The 20957-nt window shown below is 38.5% G+C and overlaps 1 protein-coding gene across 12 annotated transcripts in view; it reads left to right on the top strand.

The window, feature by feature from the left end:
- ADD1 (adducin 1) overlaps nt 1-20957 on the top strand; it is a 66960-nt gene that overhangs the window by 20579 nt on the left and 25424 nt on the right. For all 12 annotated transcript variants that reach the window (XM_086747807.1, XM_086747809.1, XM_086747813.1 and 9 more), the window contains 4 exons: nt 14703-14915; nt 16209-16371; nt 17469-17620; nt 20656-20736. In XM_086747807.1, the coding sequence (XP_086603933.1) occupies nt 14721-14915; nt 16209-16371; nt 17469-17620; nt 20656-20736 (591 nt within the window). In that variant the 5' untranslated portion in view covers nt 14703-14720. The remainder of the gene's footprint in view (nt 1-14702; nt 14916-16208; nt 16372-17468; nt 17621-20655; nt 20737-20957) is intronic.

Genomic DNA, 20957 nt, shown 5'->3' with positions numbered 1-20957 from the left:
CTCCGTGGGCCTCCATGGGCTGCAGGGGGACAGCCTGCCTCACCAAGGTCTTCACCATGGGCTGCAGGGGAATCTTGGCCAGGAGCCGCATTACTCCTCACTCCTTCTTCACTGGCCTTGGCATCTGCAGCCGTTCCACTCACAAGAAATTCTTCACAACAGGCAGGCAGGTGCCTCTCAGGATCTCTTCACATCTCATCTCCTCTCTACTTTTTACAGCTGGGTCAGGCCGAGTTGGGCCCAGTCGGCTGCCCGGCCAGAGGGTGAGGGCCGCAAGGCTCGCACCACCTCCTTCTCTCTGCCCCCTGCTTCAGTTTTTTTTTTGTTTGTTTTTTTTTGTTTGTTTTTTTTTTGTTTTTTTTTTTTTACATTTTTTACCTTCTTAAATACGTTATCACAGAGACGTTATCAGGGAACATTCTGTCACCAATTGGCTGTGGCCAGCAGCGGGTCCGCCCTAGGCCTGGCTGAGTCTGCCGGACAAAGGGGAAACAACTTCTAGCAGCTTCTTACAGAAGCTGCCACTGTAGCCCCCCTCACTAAACAAAACCAACACACAGTTACTGAGATTTCTTGCATTTTTAAATCAGGGAAGTGTCTATATTTCTGTTTGATCTCTCCTGCCATTTGTAGGAACTCTTGTTATTCACAGCACTTTTTGAAAGCGTAGGTTCTAAGTGGCTTCAGCAGTGGTGAACATTGAAGATAATTTAAATTTTAAGCATAAGTTTTTTAGGGTTTTTATATCTATGATAGCATTGGGTATGCAAGTGGAGTATTTTTGTTGTTTTTTCTTAGACACTGATCTAGTATAACCTTTTTGACAACCCTAACAGATATTTTAATAAAGATAGATTTTAATGTTTAATTATAAAATGCCCACTCTCTTTTATTTTGGAAAAGAAGGGTAGCACTGGATAGGTAGCACCATCAGAAAATATTATTTATAATACCTTGCAGGAAGAGTTAAACAATATTGTGTTCATACTGCATAGTGGAGGGGCTTTGCTCATTTTGTATCTTTTGCAAAACCTTGATGTCAAAAGCAGAGGGAAGAAGAAAGCTTCTCTTTCTTCTTGTCTTTGCACCTAGAGCATGTATGTCACTTTCCTTTAAGCAACTGGCAACTCATACTGTGTCCTGCATTCAAATGAGCTCTGAAATCTTCTGTCTTCTGGTAAAGCTGCTTATGAACTCCACGGTTCTCATGCAGCACTACAGCCTCTCCACTGCTCTGTGGAAGAGCCTGTACTGCACTCTCTTCCTCTTGACTTGCTGTGTCAGAAGCATCCTCAAGTTTACAATGGACAGTGGTAAAACCTTGTCCTGCCCTACATCTCATTTCTGTCTAAAGCCACTGGTGCAACCACCGCACATGTCCCTGAACTTGGCATTCTGAAGCAGTAGACTCTTCTCAGCTAAGTGCCACCTCTATGTATGCAGATGGCTTTCCTTCCGGGGGACTGTGTGGAGTACTGCTAAGCAATTTGTGGACTTTCATGCCTTTAAGTGTGTTGTTTCCTAGGAAAACCTGATTTCAAATGTGTGTATGTGAAAACTATGGAAATCTTCTTGCCTGCTTTATTACATTGGCAAATTAAACATCTAATTTTGCTTTGGTCGGTTTTCTCTTTGAGAAACTGATGTGTGCACTTGTGTTTTCAACAAACCTGGTGTTGGAATTCAAAGTCTAACAGCTTTTATAACTTCAGTTTGAGGCCAGTGTTCATTTTTGGGTTAGACATGCTGATCAGTTTCTTGCAAGCTTTCTAAATACTCCTTGCATAAAACTGAGGCCCTTCCCTTGAAAAGCTGGTGCTCTGATTTGACCTGTGTTGAAAAATCTGAGGGCGTTGGCTTATTAGCATGTTTGGCATGAGGCTTGGGAAGTGCATGTGGGTTCACAGAAACCTAAAAATAAGCAGTATTTGGGTTAAACCTCTTTATTTGTATGTACTCATGACCCTGATGGCAAAAATAAATGTGCATTAGTTTTCTGGTACTGGTACCATCCATTAATAGTAAGAGTGAAAAAATCTTTGAATTTTGCATTGCCTTAGCCTCAGATACTTTCTGCATAATTAGAGGATGCAAATGACGATTAGTGACTTGACTCTTTCTTGCATAGTACCAACTGGCCTGTGTAGCTGAGTCTGTGTGACATCAGTGATGAAATTTGATGTAGCAATAAAGCAGGCTGGAAAAAATACCTGTCACCAGTGTTTTGTGTTCAACAAATTTTAAGGTTTTGTCAATAAGACATAGAAAGACTATGTCTCTAGTGCAACTCTTTTTATTCTACAGGCTGTTAAATTTCACTTAAAAAAAAAACAAACAAAAAACCAAACGAACCAGACAAAAAACTTAAGCAATTCAGTTTCACAGGACTAAGCTGTTGAACGTATCGAAGAAGCCGGTGAAACGCGCGAAAGTATTTGGGAATGTATTCAGTTTTTGTCACTGGAATTTTTCAGGTAAGGTATGCCTGAATTATTCAAGTAGGAGATTTGCACTTTGTGCTGCGGAAGATCATTAAAGAATAGTAAGAGAGATCCTACCTGGTCTGAGGGAAAATTTGTTGTAATTGCAAGTCTGATCAGTTTAACCTGAGCTCAGGAGAAGGATTAAGGAGGATTTTTGGTACTGTCTCTGAGTACTTGTGCCTTCTGTCTGACATTCGTTCTCCAACTGTCACCCAGATACCAGCAGAAGAAGGTGCTATTTAAAAAAAAAAAAGTGCTAGAATACTAGAAGTGCTTTGGAAACTGCAAAGAACATGAGCATATTGTATGTGTGGGAACTTATTTTTCCGAAAGCCTAAGAGGGAAGGACAGGTTTGTAGATTTCAGAAGCAGACAGGACTGATCTCAGTGCAGACAGATAGTGGAAGATATTCTGGAAGCTGAATTAAAATTTGTGTTTTATAAAGATTTTCGAAGCAAAGTTGTTGACTCAGTATTGTGTGTATATGATTAGGAAACTTACATCTCTATTCAAGGACAAATGTGTCTGATACTCACTCCCAAGTCTTAAATCTCTCCGTACTTTTGTTAGCAGGATTGAGGCCCTGTCACCTTTATCACCTGTTAACCTTCCTCGTTAACTGAATAGGTCAAGCTTCTAATTTCTAGAAGTTAGTTTAATCTCTGAATCCTTTTTGTAACTCTTCCTTGAACTCTGATATTTCATGTCTTTTTGAAGTGTGTACATGAGAACCAGAAATAATACTCTAATAGCGGGTTGTTTGGGTTTTTTTTGGTTTTTTTTTTTTGTTTTTTCAAAATTAAGGAAGATAATTTTTCTGCTTGATGTTATTTATTTTATTTTATGCTTACAGTAGACCACCTGGCCACAGCATAATCTTTGCAACTCCTACATAATAAACTATGACAGCTTCTGAATTCGTTTCTAATCTTGCCTTTTTGGCACTGAGTAATTCTGGCAGTTTTACTCCTTTGTAATAGCTGTGTTAAATTGAGGTGTGTGATATTACACTATTAGTTACGTAATTCTCTGTCGTTTTTACTTGAGAAGCTTATTTGAATTAGAATTCAGGTTTCTGAAATAAAATTGCAAACAAATAATCTTCTGTGGTATTTGACAGATCTTTATTTGTCAGTGTAATTACAAAGACTCGTTTTAGGGGCTCTTTAAGTCCAGGTTCAACATGTAGCTAATTCAGTTTCAATCTGTGTTGGAGCAACTTCATGAAATAAATTTATCTGAAAATCATGATACTGCTCTGAACTATAACACTGAAGGCCATGTTTTTCACTGAACTATAAGGAGTTACTTTTGGGGCTAATAGACACCCAAGTATTGAAAGGGAAAAGTATCTCCACTATCATTACCACCTGTGACCGTCGGTGCTCCTCTGGTAAGGGGCAAAGAAACAATGTATGATACTTTGCACAATTCGTACTTTCACATTGTGCCTGGAGGAATGCAAAAGACAGTGGTGAAATTCCTATTTTCTCATTTGCATGCAAATATTCTGATACACTTGTGAAGCTCTTAAGGTTTCAGAAGGCAAGTCCGAGGTGTCTGTGTTTTCAGATATTTATGCAGAGAACTTCTTTCTGTTATGTCACACTGTTCATATCTTATATTACAATTTCTGCTGTCACTGTCCTTAATCTTTTGTTAATTTATGCACTGAACATTTCCAGAAATGCTGTATGAGAAGTGCATGGAACAAGCAGATCAAGTTACTGAGTCAAAGAAGTGAAAGCCAGGTAATTTTGATGTTAAGAAGTTGATTTGAAACTGTTAGTCTTCAGCAGATTCTTGGAGGTTAGAAATGGCTGTTCTGTTGTTAGTCCTGTTAGCAGGAAAATTGGCGAAGCAAATGATCTAAAGAGGCAAAGAGAAGTTAAAAGGTTAGGACTGGGAAGAAACCAGAAACATAAAAGTTGGCAGTTTCAAGAGTCATTCTCTTTTTAATCTTATTCCTAGTCCCATTTTTAGGTTGGGATTTCTTCCCATTTTTAATTAGCTTGGATTGAGCTGTTTGGAGATTTGATCTAATTTAATAAATTAAATTAGAGAGTTTAACTTAAAAATGGTACCAATGGCGAGCATAGGCTGCAGCTGTGAGGGCAGTGCCAGGCGCTGAGGGGAGGAATAGCAAAGTGTGCTGCCCTGTCCCTCCTTGTGCGTCATTCCCAGCTTCCTCCAGAATCTGATCTCTGGGATACAATGCTTTTCCAGGTCAGGGAGGGGAGGGGAATGATTACAGTTTCTAGAAGTTTGATACTCTTGGTCTTTTAAATCCTTTATTAAGGAAGGAGGAAGGTCAAAAAAGTATACCCCCCCGATGAGCAAGACTGGTGAACTGGTAACAACAAATGAGAAGGCTGAGGTACTCAACTTTTTTGCCTCAGTCTTCACTGGTAACCCCTCTGCCAACACCTCTTGAGTGGGTGGGCCACAAGATGGGGACTGAGGGAGCCAAGTCCCTCCAACTGTAAGAGAAGATCAGATTTGTGACCACCTGAGGAACCTGAATACACAGAAGTCTATGGAACCTGAATATACATAAGTCTATGGAACCTGACAAGGTGCATCCCAGAATCCTGAAGGAATTGGCTGATGTAGTTGCCAAGCCACTCTCCATGATATTTGAAAAGTCGTGGCAGTCAGGTGAAGTCCCTGCTGACTGGAAAAAGGGAAACATTGCACCCATTTTTAGAAAGGATAAAAAGGAGGAACCTGGAAACTGCTGACCTGTCAGCCTCACCTTTGTGCCTGGGAAGATCATGGAACAGATCCTCCTAGAAGCTATGCTGATGCAGGTAGGAGGACAGGGAGGTGGTTCGAGACAGCCAGTGTGACTTCAGCAAGGGCAAGTCCTGCCTGACCAACCTAGTGGCCTCCTATGATGGAGTGACTACATCAGTAGACAAGGGAAGAGCTATGGATGTCATCTACCTGGACTTCTGTAAGGTCTTCGACATGGTTCCCCACAACATCCTTCTCTCTAAATTGGAAAGATGTGGATTAGATGGGTGGACTGTTTGGTGGATGAGGAACTGGTTGAATGATCGCATCCAGAGAGTAGTGGTCAATGACTTGATGTCCAGATGGAGATCAGTGACAGGTGTTGTCCCTCAAGGGTCTGTACTGGTACCAGTACTGTTTAACATCTTCATCAATGACATAGACAGTGGGATCAAGTGCACCCTCAGGAAGTTTGCAGATGACACCAAGCTGTGTGGTGCAATCAATACGCCTGAGGGACGGGATGCCATCCAGAGGGACCTGGACAAGCTTGAGAAGTGAGCCCATGCAAAACTCATGAGGTTCAATAAGACCAAGTGCAAGGTCCTGCACCTGGGATGGGGCAACCCCTGGTATCAGTACAGGCTGGGAGATGAAGGGATTGAGTGCGGCCCTGCCAAGAAAGACTTAGGGATGCTGATGGATGAAAAGCTGGACGTGAGCCATAAATGTGCACAGAAAGCCAACTGCATTCTGGACTGCATCAAAAGAAGCTTGGCCAGCAGGTCAAAGGAGGTGATTCTGCCCCTCTACTCTGCTCTGGTGAGACCCCCCCTGGAGTACTGCATCCAGCTCTGGAGCCCTCAGCACAGGGAAGACATGGACCTCTTGGAGTGGATTGAGAGGAGGGCCACAAAAACGATCAGAAGGCTGGAGCGCCTCTCCTGTGAGGACAGGCTGAGAGAGTTGGGGCTGCTCAGCCTGGAGAAGAGAGGGCTCCGGGGAGACCTTATTGCAGCCTTTCAGTACTTAAAGGGGGCCTATAAGAGAGATGGGGACAAACTTTTTAGCAGGACCTGTTGTGATACGACAAGGGTTAATGGTTTTAAACTAAGAGGGTAGATTTAGACTGGACATACGGAAGAATTTTTTTACAATGAGGGTGGTGAAGCACTGGAACAAGTTGCCCATAGGGATGATGGATGCCCTATCCCTGGACATATTCAAGGCCAGGTTGGATGGAGCTGTGAGCAACCTTATCTGGTTGAAGGTGTGCCTGCTTACTGCAGGGGGGTTGGACTGAATGACCTTTAAAGGTCCCTTCCAACCCAAACCATTCTATGATTCTGCGATTAGAAGGAGGGAAGTTACGGTTCTGTATCTTAGCTTCTAGTGTAGTTTTAATGCTGACTTCACCCCTCTTCTGTTGGCAAGGACTGAATTATGTATTCTGAGCCATATATATTGAAACTTCTGCAGAATTTAGACAGCTGTATTTGATACAATATTCCAGCTGAATCTACCCAGCTTAATTCTGGGTTAAATTTTAGGTGGGTAACACCCTGCCCAGTTGCATCTTGAAAACATCTAGTTGATGGAGACTCCATCACTCCTCCTCCCTGAGGAGGTCTTTCCTGTGATTGATTGTTCTCTATTAAAAATTGCTTTCTTATATTAAGATGAAACCTCTCTGGTGCAACTTGTACATGTTGCTTCTTGTCCTCTCCATGTGGCTCCTTGTAAAGAGAGACCCTCCATCCTTTTTGTAGCCACCCTTTAGGTACTGGAACACTGTGATGAGATCCCCCTCAAGCCTTCTCTTCTCCAGGGACAAAGGACCTAACTCCTTCAACCTTTCCTCACAGAGCAGATTCTACAGCCCTTGATCATCTTCATGGCTCTCCTTTGGACCCTCTCCAGTCTGTTTGTGTATTGAATTGTGGAGACTGGAACTGGACACAGCAGTCCAGGTGTGGCCTTACAAGTGCTTGGTAGAGTGGAATGGTCACATCTCTCTCCACTAGTAATGTGTCTGTGGATGCAGCCCAGGATCCAGTTTGCCTTCCTTGCTGCAGTGGTGCGCTGCCAGCTGCTGTTCAGCTTGTTGCCCATCAGGACCCCTAGATATCCCGTTCAGTAAGGCTGCTCCCCACCCACACAGATCCCAGCCTGCACCGGGCTCTTTGGTTATGTTGTCCCTGGTGCAGGACCTTGCACTTGTCTTGGTTAAACACCATGTTGTTCTTGCTAGCTTGCTCTTCCAGCCTGTCCTGGTCTGTCTGTAAGATGACTTTCCCTTCTGACACATCCACCTCACCACTCAGTTTGATATCATTAGCAAACTTGGTGATGGTGCTCTCAGTCCCATTGTCCAGATCATTGATGATGATGTTGAACAGCGTGGGGCCCAGTATTGGTCCCTGGGAGTTCCCACTTGTGACCGGCTGCCAGCCTGAGTGAAAACCATTGATCAGCGCTCTCTGAGTGCAGCCTGGAAGCCAGTTTCCTGCCTAACTCGCAGACCATCCATCCAGTCTTTGTCTTGCCAGTTTGTCCAGGAGAAGACTGTGGGAAAGAGTCAAATGTTTTGCTGAAGTCCCCCTAAATGATATCCATTGCTTTCCCCAGGTTGACAGAAAATGTTGCTTTGTTGTAGAAGGTGATCCAGTTAGTCTGGCATTATTTGCCTTTGGTAAATCCATGCTGGCTTTTCCCAGTTCCCTGCTTCATTTGGCTCTGGTAAAGCTGTTTAAGTTACGTTGTTTTACAGTCTGGTGTAGTTATTGCTGTGCTTTACCTGGAGTTCCTTAAATGATCTCTCAACACCACAGCCGAGAGAACCTGATTATTAGCAGGTTACCGGAAGTACTTTTTGAAGTTTTGTTTCTTAAGATACATAATTTCCAAGCTGGTTTTTTGGTTCAGTTTTTTTTGGGGGGTGAGGGTGTTGGTTTATGGGCGTTTGTTGGTTTTTTTTTTTTTTTTTTTTTTGGTAAAAAGCCTACAACACCTGCTTTTTTGACAGTTCTGTTACGTAGATTCTTGCCCTTCGTAAGTAGTTGGAATTTTAGATCTAATTTGAAGCAAGTTTCTAGCTTTATTCTTTGCTCTTAACCATTTTAAAAGGGTTTTTTTTTAATGTAAGTATTGGAAATACTATGATAAGAAATGTTGATAACCTTCAGTAGACAAGTAATACTGTGTTTTAAAAACTGTTATAAATGTTCACTGTTTTGTGTGGTTTGAGGCCTCAAGTTTGTCCAAATGAATTTTTGCCAGGTCTATAATGTAACTTTGTGCTGACTCACAGCCCACTGTTCTAGGGTTCTGATTTTGGTGTTTAGGAGAAAATGAAAATAGGAAATAATTGCTGGCAAAGTAGATGTGTTTCCAGTAAGTTTTTGGGACTTGCTCTGATTTTTTAGAATGCAGTATTTAACTCGCAGCCTCTCTGTTAATAAGCCAGATGATAGTGCCTGCATTCAGTACAAGATAAATAACTGTTCTTGTTTGTGAAATAGTCTCTTCCTGTTTGAAAACAAAGAGCAGAGGAAATTTTGAAGATGCCTGAGCTAGGAACATTTACTTAAAAAGAATATAATTGTTTGTGATGCTAAGTATGTTGCCTAGTAAGTAGTACAGTCATGTTTTACTTTCTTTGTTCTTAGACTTCCGAAGATAGTGCCAGCTTTTCCTTTTAAAAGTCCAGTAGGAAACATTTGAAATGGCAGGAATAAATCCACTGTCACTGATGCCAAATGTTTTCACTGCAAATGATGGACATTTTAATACAAATCATAATATCCTATTACAAAGTTTGTTAATTTTTTTGAGGGGCAAATTTGGCAAATGTTATTCTAAAGGAAAGGAAAACTGGAAAAAATAGAGAAAGTATCAGACTACTGAGCGAAGTGGTAACAGTGCAAATTTATAAAAAGGTTTTTTTGCGGATACCAAGTGGTAATGAAACCTTAATTTCTGTAGATAAATGTTCTGCTTCCTCACCATCTCCCTGCTAACTCAGTTTTCACGTGAGCTCAGTCTGTTTGCAGTGGCTCATATACCTCTTGGGTTTCTTGCTGCCCGCAGTGCTGCACCACCCCGGTGCTGCTCAGCCCTTTCCCTTCCTCCGTCCTACCTCCTGTAGCCTCATGAGTTCCCTGAGCAGTAATTTCAGCTCTGTAGCTTTCCACAGTCCCGCTGACTCTCCTTCCTGGGCCATAAAATTACTGTCTTTTCTCTGTTCTTTCCCTGTCCTTTTCTGTTTGCATCCAAAATAGAGTTCCCTCCCTCAGCCAGCACACTGCTTGACTTGTCACTTACATGAGACTTCCAGGTAACTTTTACTCCTCCAGATTGCTGTTTGCACAACAGTAAAGAAAACAAGTTATTTCAGTTTAATTTGTTTTGCTGCCCTTTTGTCCCTTCCCCAGTAACTTATTGTCAAATGTCTTTTCATTTCTGTTAGCCTTAGTGGCATAGTTCTGGTGTGAGAGGAGATAACTTGTTGAAACAATTGTCAGAAAAAAATTGGATACAAAGCAATTTACTCTGTCATTCTCAAAATAGGTCTCAGAAGCTGTATGTTCTGGAAATGGGTAACCTCAGTCTTGCTGCTGGTGACTGGGGTTGTGTTGACAGTTGAGAAGTGTGGTGCTCATTTAATTTGCAAATTTGGCGCAAGATCCCATACAGATGTTTTGCTTGCATGTTATTTTGTACAGAGAAGTTGTAAGCTATCAGGAAGAGGGCAGGGTTTTGGTTTTGAGTTTGGTTTTCTTTCCCTCTCTAAAATGACTTGATTTTGTATGGTTTTGATCAGATCTCCTTCTCTTAAATGTAAAAGAAAAAACCCTGTAGGAGTGGTGTTTTTTGCATATGCTGTCTTAAGAGTTGGCAGTGTACTTAAAATTTTTTTAGAAGTCTTGTCAGTTCCGTTGTCTTCGTGACACAACCTGCTTCCTGCTTCTCCGAGTATTTTTATTCTGGATTGGCCTCGGCAGACTGAAAGCTGTGTTGGTGTGAAGAGATGTGCTCAGTCCTTTGGTGGCACTGAGCCTTTTCGTTAGGTCAAATCCCATCAACTGTACCCTTTGTAAAAACAAATTCCTGGGTGTGGAGGAGCAAAATATAACCCATTACAAGGTATTACAAAACAAAATGAAACCAACCTTTAAGTGGTTACAAAAATTCATTTTCTCTAAAGAAATGTAGTTAGTTAGTCCCTGCTAATATACATGTGAGACACTTTAAATTTTTTCAAGGTTCCCACAAATATTGAATGTGTTTAACTGCAATGAGATCTCAGCCGAAATACAATGTTGGTGTTTTTAAATTATTTTATATAATTTTTTTTTAGGTTTAAGGGGTTTTTTTTATTTTTTAATGTGCCCTTAAGTTATTGTAGATTCTTATTTGGTATTATTCACTTACATGTTTAAATTTATTTGATGATATATGCATCATGTAACTCTCCAGATTGAATACTGAGGAATGCAAAATGTTTAAAAATTGAGATTTTTTTTTCTTCTTTTTGAGTGTTAATATGAACAATTTTATAGCATACCTGTTCTAAAACTTTGTTCTTTTGTTAAAGATAAACTCAGTAACACTTCTTAGGTGAATCCTGTGACAAAACTCTCTTGGGTTAGAGGATAAGGGAAGAAGGGGATTTTGAAAAATAAAAGTAACCCAAAATATTAATACTAATTTCAAATGTTTTTGTAAGCAATGCTCAGTATCCGTGAATGTGCTGTAAATTTTATAAAGCTGTTTTCCTGACCGGAAAAAACCTCATTAAATACTTGCATACCTGTGCCCTGTAATAAATAGAATATGCTATCAATTCGGTGGCTGTCATTTGATGTGATGGTTTATTGAAATTTCTAATGTTTATATGTACATACATATTAGAAGAATGGATCTAACTGCTTCAGTTACTATAAGGAGTGATTTGGACTTTATGATTTTGTTTTTCCCCTAGTAATATATGCTGTTGCGTCTAACTGGCTCTGTATTTGAAAATAGCTGCTTCAGAGAGAAGTGCTTCTTATGTGCTTATGTTTTCCCGCCGTGGCTTTTTCAGTTAAGGGTGTGGCTTTTTCTGACACAGTTGTGTTAGAACAGACTCTCACATAAAAGCACTTATCATGGCAAAAAGTCCTTTGGCATTACAGCTTATCTTGGGGGCTGTAGTACACTACATCAGAAAAGAACTGTCTCTACTGAAGAGCTGTGGATGTGAAGATGATCTTAACTTTTTTTTTTTTTTTTTTTTTTTTTTTTTTACTGTCTGAACAGCCTGTCATGGTCTTGGTGTGACTTCCCAGTTCATGGAACCATTGGCCATTCCCCAGTGCATAGTCAGCTTAACTATTGGAATTCCTTTTATTTATTTGTTAGTATCCCTATTACTGAAGCTCTTACTGGAGAGTTCATCATGCCTTGCTCCCAAAGGGTCTTCTGAGGAAACTCATAAATTTTAATGGCTTGTGCAAAATGTTGTCAAACACATCTGTTTCTAATTCAAAAATAAATACTCTTGTCATCAGTAGCTGACACCCATTTCAAAAAGCCCTATTACTGTTATGGCTAAATGAAACAGTTAATTACTAGACCTCGGCGGGGAGGATATGCCGTGAATTTTGGGCATCTACAAAACTGAGCTATGAAACTGCTTTAAGCTTAGATATAAAATGATCGCTTAGTGTTAAATGATGAATTTCCTGTTCAGTTGTTGCCACTACGTGGTGGTGAAGCAGTAATAGCTTCCCAGGACCTTCTTCAATGCCGTCTTATACGTGGGTGAAGGAGTAATACAACTTAGGCAAGACACTGTGATCCCATTGTAACATTGCCTGTGCAGGCTCTTAGGGACCAACTTCTTTCCAGTGTGAGTAAGAAACAGTTAAGAGAAGTAATTATTTGGAATGGAATTCATTTGAAAATGGCTTCTGGTACTCTGAAAGTGCAGTGGAATTACTGTACATAATTAAATGCAAAATTATGTTTGCAGATATGTATACTTCCTTCTTTAAATAAGACTGCACATACATATATACACAAGATGCATTATACTTAAATATATTCTGGAAGCTGAGTGCTTCAGCAGGCAGGAGCTGGCCGTTGTTCTCTGCTGGTGGTGGTGGTAAGCGTGAACTTGATATATCTCCCATGCTTTGCTTTGAAGTAAATACACATTTGGGTCTGTATTCAATAGAATGCAATACAAATTGTGAGCTACTTGAGTCTGTCTTTATTTATGGGCTTAAAATGTTTTTCCTTTTTAAATAAAAGCATTATTTATTCTCACTATACCCTATATTTCTTCCTGGGTGGAGGAAAGCTAGTAATTAAAAAAGTAGATGTATGTATGTGCTTACTTTAAAGAAGAAGAAAAAAAATCAGACCATGACTTTTAAAGCCTAAACTGATTGGTTTAAAATGAAGTATTTTGAACAGTGCAGAGGTGTCTGTGTGTGTTTATTTAGCAACTTAGTGGGTGGAAATCACTGAGCATCTAAAACTTGAGCGTCTTAAGTGCTAACGTAGATTTTCGTAGTAGTATCCTCTTCTGCGCAGTCAAGGAAGATACTTTTCATTTGCTTGTTTTGTTCAACTGTCTCAGTTCAGCAATTTGTTCATTCTGAAATAAGAAACCAGTTGAGTTTTGAACTTATTTTCGAATGTAAGAATGAAAGAAGATGAAATCTGCTAATTCTGAAGTAATGAAGTAGATAATTTTCTTCACTGCAATGATTTTAACATCATTTGCATTTCAAAATAATTCCATTAAACTTACCTTTTCTGTGTAGTTCCACATCTGAGGTGATTTTAGCTAATAAATATGCATGTAAATACTAAATAAAATCAAAATCCACAAGCAAGTGCAGTTTAAGACCAGTCACTAAGAAAAATCTAAAAGTAGAAAAAGAATAGACTTATATAAAAATTTACTGGTTATAACATGTAGAAGATTAATCACTACTTAAATGAAGATACCTACAATGTTTCCTACTACATAGCAATAAAAATTGAGATCACTTGATAACATCAGCAGATTTTAACGGTATTAATCCTTGCGAAACTGAAGATGCCTAATTAAATTGACTATTTAAATTAGTATTCTCCTTACTGTGTGAACTCTAAATCTAAATCAGTATTATTGAAATTAGTCTGTTTCTCCTTACTGGGACAGGGAGCTAGATTTTGCTACTTCATTCTCTTTATCTATTCCTCCGCCTCCAGGAAAATACCTACTAGCTTTTCTCAGCACATCTTCTTAGTAAAGTTGCTAAATGTCACAACGGCAAGGGATTTCAACCTTGTGTATAATGTAAATATGTGCAGTTTGCTGAACTATCAAGCCATTAGAAGTTAAATATTCTTGTTACAGTTTAGTGAAGTACAGTTTGTGTTGTTTAATCATGTATGATATGCAAAGAAAATAAATCTCTTCTGAAAGAGCTTGCTTTTAATTTGATATGTCAGATGATCAGGAATCGGAGGTTTGGGTCTCAAGGTGTTGCGAGGATGGCTTTATTGAGGTGGTTGCTTGTCAGTGGAAGGCTTCAAAAAATCTTCTAAAAAAGGATTTTGGAATGAAGGTTACAGCATTGTGCCCAGGAAACTGGGATAATTTTACTCAGAGGGATTCTTGTGAGTGAGAGAAGGATGTGTGTATGAGCAATACCAGCTGGGTTTCCAGCCTCTCTAGTAGAAAGTGCAGTTGCTGATTACAACTGAAATGAACCCTGGCCAGTGGGTGGGGGTTGTGTTTGTGTGTGTGCTTTCCAGATTCCAGAAATCACATGCTAGTGTAGTGATGTGCGTGTTGTTGAGTGAACCTAAAATAAATATGTTTGTGAAAAGCACGCCTTGGGTTGTAGAGTCAGTATTTCTGAGTTTGTCTCCAGAAATGTGTTGACAATCTGAGCGTGTTTTGGTGGGGTTGATTCTTCATATTAGTGAACATGTGTGATATCCTATTTTACCTAATGATTTAAGTTCTGATTTGCACACTCTTCTTTTCATTATGCCTACTTTAACTTTTTAGGTTAAAAAAACCAAACAAAAACCCCTAACTGATTTAGTTTAGACTTCATATGTCTTGAACTTCTCTTTGTCTGTGAGAAGGTTTGAAGGACTTCTGTACTTCTGAAAACCAAGCAGTGTAGACAGCTTAAAGAACTGGAGGTAGTTAAAACTAATACAAGAGTTCCCTTTTAGTGTAGCATGTACATATGTAGCATAATAGACTTAATGTGTATGTTAGCTTGCTTTTCTAGTCTTGTATTTTAAAATATTTTTTTCTCCTCTAAAATATTGCTATGCAGTTGCATAAGTGTGGTTTCTGTGTTTGGGAGTCCGTGCTAATTCTTTATGGATTTGAACTGTTACTCTGAAACAAGAACCACGTATGAAGTTCTTAATTATTTCCTTGCTTGATTTATTTATTTCTTTTCTCTACCCCTTCCTAACAGGTTCTGTAAATCTGTGCTATGAATGGTGATTCTAGCGTGGGGGTGGTGACTTCACCACCTCCAACAACAGCCCCTCATAAAGAGAGATATTTTGATCGAGTTGATGAAAATAATCCAGATTATTTGAGAGAGAGGAATATGGCGCCTGATCTTCGCCAGGATTTTAACATGATGGAACAGAAGAAGAGAGTCTCCATGATACTTCAAAGCCCAGTAAGAAAAGAAAATACTCCAACTTTAAAGTGATAAATTTAATATGTTTATTTTTAATATCCCTTTGGAATTTGAGAAATTTCTGGTATTTTGGTTCTATTTGATGTTTTTTTTCTGGTTGATCTTTCTTCTAAAGTATCCAAGTTGTAGCCTAATTTTTCCTCACGTTATCTGGTTGCGTTTTTATTGTCTACTCATGAACCAGCTCCTCAGTCTTGGTTTCAGAATTCTCTGTTTAATTGTAAGCATTTTTTTCATATTGTCTATCTTGTCCCAGTCAGACATTTTTCTACTTGTTTCATATATTTATTATCCATGAGTTACTTAATTTGAGTAATGAATCTAAAGAGTAGCTTATATAAGGCAGGTCTGTTCCGTGCTCAGTTTTTAGCACGTTATTCTGATACATTAAATATTTTTCTGTAGCTCTTCCTGAAAGGGTGCACAATAGTCAACTATGAATGATTGAAATGTAATATTAAAGATGTTTCCCTCAGGGAAAACATACACAAAACAAGATTTCTCACATGACATATGTTCCTTTTGTAATAACTGATGAGTGACTTCAGATACAAAATATTTTATCACACAACTTCATTAAGAATAGAGATATTGTGATATATTTACAGGTTTTCCATGTGAAATGAAGCTTTTATTTAGATTCGATTAATGACTAGAATACTTCTCTTTCAGGACAAATTCCAGTGTTCTTGTCAAAAGCAACAGCCACCAGCAGTAGTGAAAAATCTCGTTTTCTTCCTTTCAAAGTTAAAACAAAAAAAAAAAGTCACAAAACAAAAGCAAAAAAAAAAAAAACCCAACCAACCAGGAAAAAAGAAAACAACCCTGTGTTTAAGCATATTTTTAAAATCAAATGGCTATTCCTTCCTGTGTTCCTGGATGCGGCTCTTAGTTCCCTGTGAACTTCACTGATAATTTTCCTTCTTTTTTTTTTTCTGGTTCTACTACTTTTCCTTTCAGGTTTTGTATTCAAGTTGATTGTATATCCTGCTCCTTCTTCCAGAAATCTGTGTTAGTAGGTTCAGTGAGTTTTGGTGTTACTTGGAGAGAGAATGGTGGAGTTTCCAGTCACAAAAAAAAAAAAGTTACTTGTATCATTGGAGTTCCAGAGAGCAACATTTTTAAGTAACATTATGCACCCATTAGTTCTGCCCTGAGCTGTTTTTCAGAAGAGGCATAGGATGTTTCTATCTGAGTGCTAAAAAGAAGCTATATATGAAAGGTTGAAGTTTGTTTGAACATGCTTTACAATATGCAATGTCCTGTTGCTAGGCTTTTTGTGAAGAACTGGAATCTATGATTCAGGAACAATTTAAGAAGGGGAAGAACCCAACAGGTTTATTGGCTTTACAGCAGATTGCAGATTTCATGACAACAAATGTACCAAATGTCTACCCTGCCGCACCACAAGGCGGAATGGCTGCATTGAATATGAGTGAGTGCATCTTAATTTCTAATAGTTAAATTCTTGGGTTTTGTGGGGTTTTTTTTTTTGTTGGTTTTTTTTTTTTTTTATTTCAAAGGCTTAAAATGAAAACGGTGTGAATGAAATGAAAAGTGCTGTGAAGTTCAAATGCTATCCTGTTTTGCTCACAGGAACATTGAAAACATAACATGAATTTATTAGTTTCTAATGCCACAATGATATACAATGTGATTCATATAGATGATGTATATCAAAAGCTATTTAAAGTATGGTGTCTTGATTGAGAAGTAAGCCTGATAAGTCAGCATGAGTAAAAAAATTTAAAGATTTAAATATTGCTAACGTTTACCACATAGCTTGTCTGCCAAGAAGGTCTTTAGAAACTAATTATTTTTGCCGTTGAAGTACTGTGTGCAGCTTTCTTCTGTGAAGTGAAGCTGTAGATAAGAAACATCAGCAGGCAAAACAAAGAAGGAAAACAAAAACCAAAATGTGCAAATGCATGTACACACAGGTTTTGTATAATGCAAATCCTTGCCAGTGCTCTGCATTTCTAACTGGACTGTAATTAAAACTACAGTATTTGTAATTATTTACCATAACCCTCCTCTCTCTAGGTTGTACTTAATGTTTCCTAATTAAATGAACTTGTGTGCATCTTTTTAGATGTATAATTCTCCTTCTCAGGAATACCAAATCATATATCTTGAAAAATGGAATAGTTCAAGTTACATTTTTCTGTTGACAATTAAGTTGTATTTTACATACAATCATTAGTTTGAGACAGAAAAAAAATATTTTGCTAAGGAATCCACTGTCAGCTTAGCAGTAATGAGTATTAAGGAAGGAAACAAATACTGAGTCTACTGGAGATAAACTACCTTGTCTGAGACTATGATTGTATTTGTGTAATATAAACTATGACATTATAGTAATTAAAGTTTGCTATCCATTTCTTAGGTTAATATCTTGATGTAAACTAGTAAGAACAGCCACTGTAATAGCAATACCTGTTGTTAGCTTTTAACTGATAGTTTTAACACAACCCCTCTTTATGTTTTAATGCAACCCTCCTTGTGTTTTTTTTTACCCCTTCTCGTTTTCAGGTCTTGGTATGGTGACACCAGTGAATGATCTGAGAGGATCAGATTCCATTGCTTATGAAAAAGGGGAGAAGTTGTTACGCTGTAAATTGGCAGCTTTCTACAGATTAGCAGATCTCTTTGGCTGGTCTCAGCTTATTTACAATCATATAACAGTGAGTATTGAATCAACACATAACTGAACCAATTGTTTTAACATACAAGAGTTGCTTCCCTCCCCCATCTGTCATTTTCTCTTTGTGTGGAGAGGAGCAAAGTGGTATTGAAAGCATTATAATAGTGAAGAGATTTGTTGTTCCATCTCAAGAATAAGAACTGGAACAGCTTGTATGTCAGCTACCATGGCCTGAATAGAGTCTTAAGAGAGTGCACTTGAAGGTTCTTATGATGAAATTAAGATTCCTGAAAGATTCAGTCTTTTAGTATCCTAAATGCTTTGAATAATTGTATGTATATTTCTACAAGGTCCTGTCTTAGTTTTCTTGCTAAGTACTCAAATATCTTCTTAGTTGTTCAGCTGAATTTTATAATTCAGGATATCAACCTTTTTGAAAAAGAAGCCATAGTATTTCTGAACATGGGCAAATTACTTCGCTTAATGCAGTGTGCCAACGATTTTCCTTGTGACTGAGTAATTGCTGACATCAATAAAAATAATGACAAGGAGGTCCAGTTAAGGAGGTTTTATATGCCAGAAGAATGATCAACATGAGTCTCATGAGTAAAGTCACAGCTGTGGTGTGCAACCCAGTCAATTGTTTTCCTAACAGAGCTGAATTGTTCTTATTACACATAGCAGGGGTTGTCCTTTATGTATTTTCAGTTCTTCTAGTTGCGATCTGAATGAGATATGGTAATTTTATTATTACTGCTTTTTGAGATTTCAAGGTATATTATTTGGGAACCGATTAAGATAATAAATTACATGGGTAGGCATAGGATCAAGACAATGTTGGTGGGATCGTTTGATTCCTTTAGTAAGGGAACATATCCAACCTCATGATTCTTGTGAACAACTTTGTGTTACCCCCTGATTTTTCATACGTGACAGGAGAATTGATTTTGTAATGAATGTGGTATTAATGTGGTACTAGGCAAGCGGGTTTGAAGATGCCTTTCTAGTTAGTGTGAAGTTCAGCCCTGGGAATGTTTACACATTTAGATAAAAAGGTAAACGGAACGAAGAGCGGTGGGGGGAAGCACAGGAAGATTAGATAATGGTGATACCAGATGAGGTGGAAGACAGACAAAGCACTGGGAGTATGAGATTCTGAAAGTACTTTAGACAGTTTTGAAGGGTGAAGTGGTTCTGGAAAGTTCTTGGTTAATGGTTTGTCACTGGCAATCACAAGTTGTAGTTAACTCGTACAAACTCCTCCAGTGACTAGCATTCGAAAAGGAGATGAATAGATATAATTTATCTTCAGAAGCTGATACAGAACCAGGTTGTTATATTTACAAGGTAGTCTTGTCTTTGTTCCGTATATGCATACATTAAGTAGTAGTGTAGTTGTAAGGAACTCGAATGCCTACCACTTCATGCAGAGCTGGAGTTTGACTCCAGGTTTTCAGTTTTTTGTGAGTGGATCATACTGTAATTACTGTATGATTGCATCCAAGTTAAAAGCTGCCAATGCACTTTTTAAGTAAGAGAAAAAATACAACAGCCTTCTATGAGGGGCATAAGGCTGCGTGTTAGAGGAGAAAGGAATTGTGAGGGGTATGAGAGTGTGTGTGAATCTGGGCATATCGGGGAGTTGGGTGGAGTATCTTTCCTTTTCTGGATCCTTATAAATCACTAACAGCTGCTCTGTGTGGAATTGTTCAGACTGATGTAGTCCTGATTCAGAAGCAGAGTTACAGAGCATCAAGAGCTTTCATGTCGAGTACAATAATGTAGAGTAAACTTGGGTGCCTCCAGGGTTAGGCAGAATTTGAGATTACAGGTTTACAGAAGGTACACATCATTCACCAAGTCTTGGTTTACTTTGAGGGCACGAGGTGGTTTGTGAATCTTGCTGCTTGTTTATATTATGTTTGAGCTTTTTTATTAGCTTTTGGGGCATTTTGAGTAATATCTGTTCTTTGTCTTGCACAAATAAAGATATTCTAGGTCATGTACACTACTTTAACAGAGAACTGTTTCGGTAATTCATAAGTACAGGTTAACTTGAACTAACTGATGCAATGTAAGGCTCTTGTGCTATAGCATGTTACCAGCCGGTTGTAAAGAAATCTAGATTTATATCTTTTGTATGAGTAATTAACTACTTATTTTTGAAACTTTTTTCCCTGCAGTAGAACTATATGAAAGGATGCATGTATTTAATGTTGCAAGCTGCGAGTAGTAGAAGACATGAGGGAGCATAAAGTAGCTGAATCTTGGGGAAATTGAAACCTTATAAATAAATAAATAAAAATTTTAAAACACTTTTTAAAAACCCACAAAAACTGGTAGCAAAACAGGGAGTTGTCTGTCCTAATTATCCATTGAGAGCCACCTAAAGGACCTAGCTGTCCTGTAGTTTTCATTGTACAGACTTTAAAGAGATGCATTCCAAGATATGAATGGTTTGAAGTCAGAATAATTTTTGTGTTACAAACTCCTCATTCTGTGAATTAGACAAAAGAACAAAAACATAAATGGGGGTCAGGGTACTTGGTAGAAAACCTACAAGTGTGCTGCACTGCTCACAGTTGTCTCGCATGACACCAGCATGAGTGATGAAACCCTTCTGAGCATCAAGATGTTTTAGATCTGTGGGCCAACTTCTTGCATTTTCTCACACGCTTCTATTTCATACCTTCTGTTTGACTAGGGTAGAAATACAGTTCAAATATAAACTCCTCCTAAAAAAAAAGTAACTTTTTTTTTCTCTGCTTCTCTCAGTATCAGTCCTTTTATCTACAGTAGTCTAGTTGTTATTACTACAGGATCTAGGGATTTACTAGCTTCCACCAATCTGAAGGACTCTGGCATGTATCTACCATCTGGTTTTGTTCAACATGAGTTAATTAACTGTGCTGTATGTTGATTATATGTTGTAGCATACATGACAGTCATATCGCATGTTACAGGCATACTTGCTCATTCTATACTTAGGAAGTGAAAGTAACTTTCATATTTTGGAGCCTTCTTGTGTGCTTTAATAAAATATTCTTAACAACTTTTACTCTTGTTTTGTTTTAGGCCAGAGTAAATTCTGAGCAGGAACACTTCCTCATTGTACCTTTTGGACTCCTCTATAGTGAAGTTACTGCATCTAGTCTGGTAAGCAGTTACTGTTTTTCACAGCTGTAAAATGTGAATAGGTGAAACTGCTCTGTCTGTATATCTGTCACTGTTTGAATTCTTTCCTAGACAATATTTTACCCGTGTTACATGTTTTACTGAACATTTCTGGTTTTGGTATGGTACAGCTGAGGTTATCTCTGAGAGAAATTTCTTTGCACATGTTCACCACCAGGTGTCCTCGAGTTGATGTAGGCCTT

Source organism: Chlamydotis macqueenii, chromosome 4 (genome assembly GCF_036417535.1).
Source record: "Chlamydotis macqueenii isolate bChlMac1 chromosome 4, bChlMac1.mat, whole genome shotgun sequence".
Classification (NCBI taxonomy): domain Eukaryota; kingdom Metazoa; phylum Chordata; class Aves; order Otidiformes; family Otididae; genus Chlamydotis; species Chlamydotis macqueenii.
The sequence above is the reverse complement of the archived record's forward strand: the minus strand, read 5'-3'. Positions and strand labels throughout refer to the sequence as shown.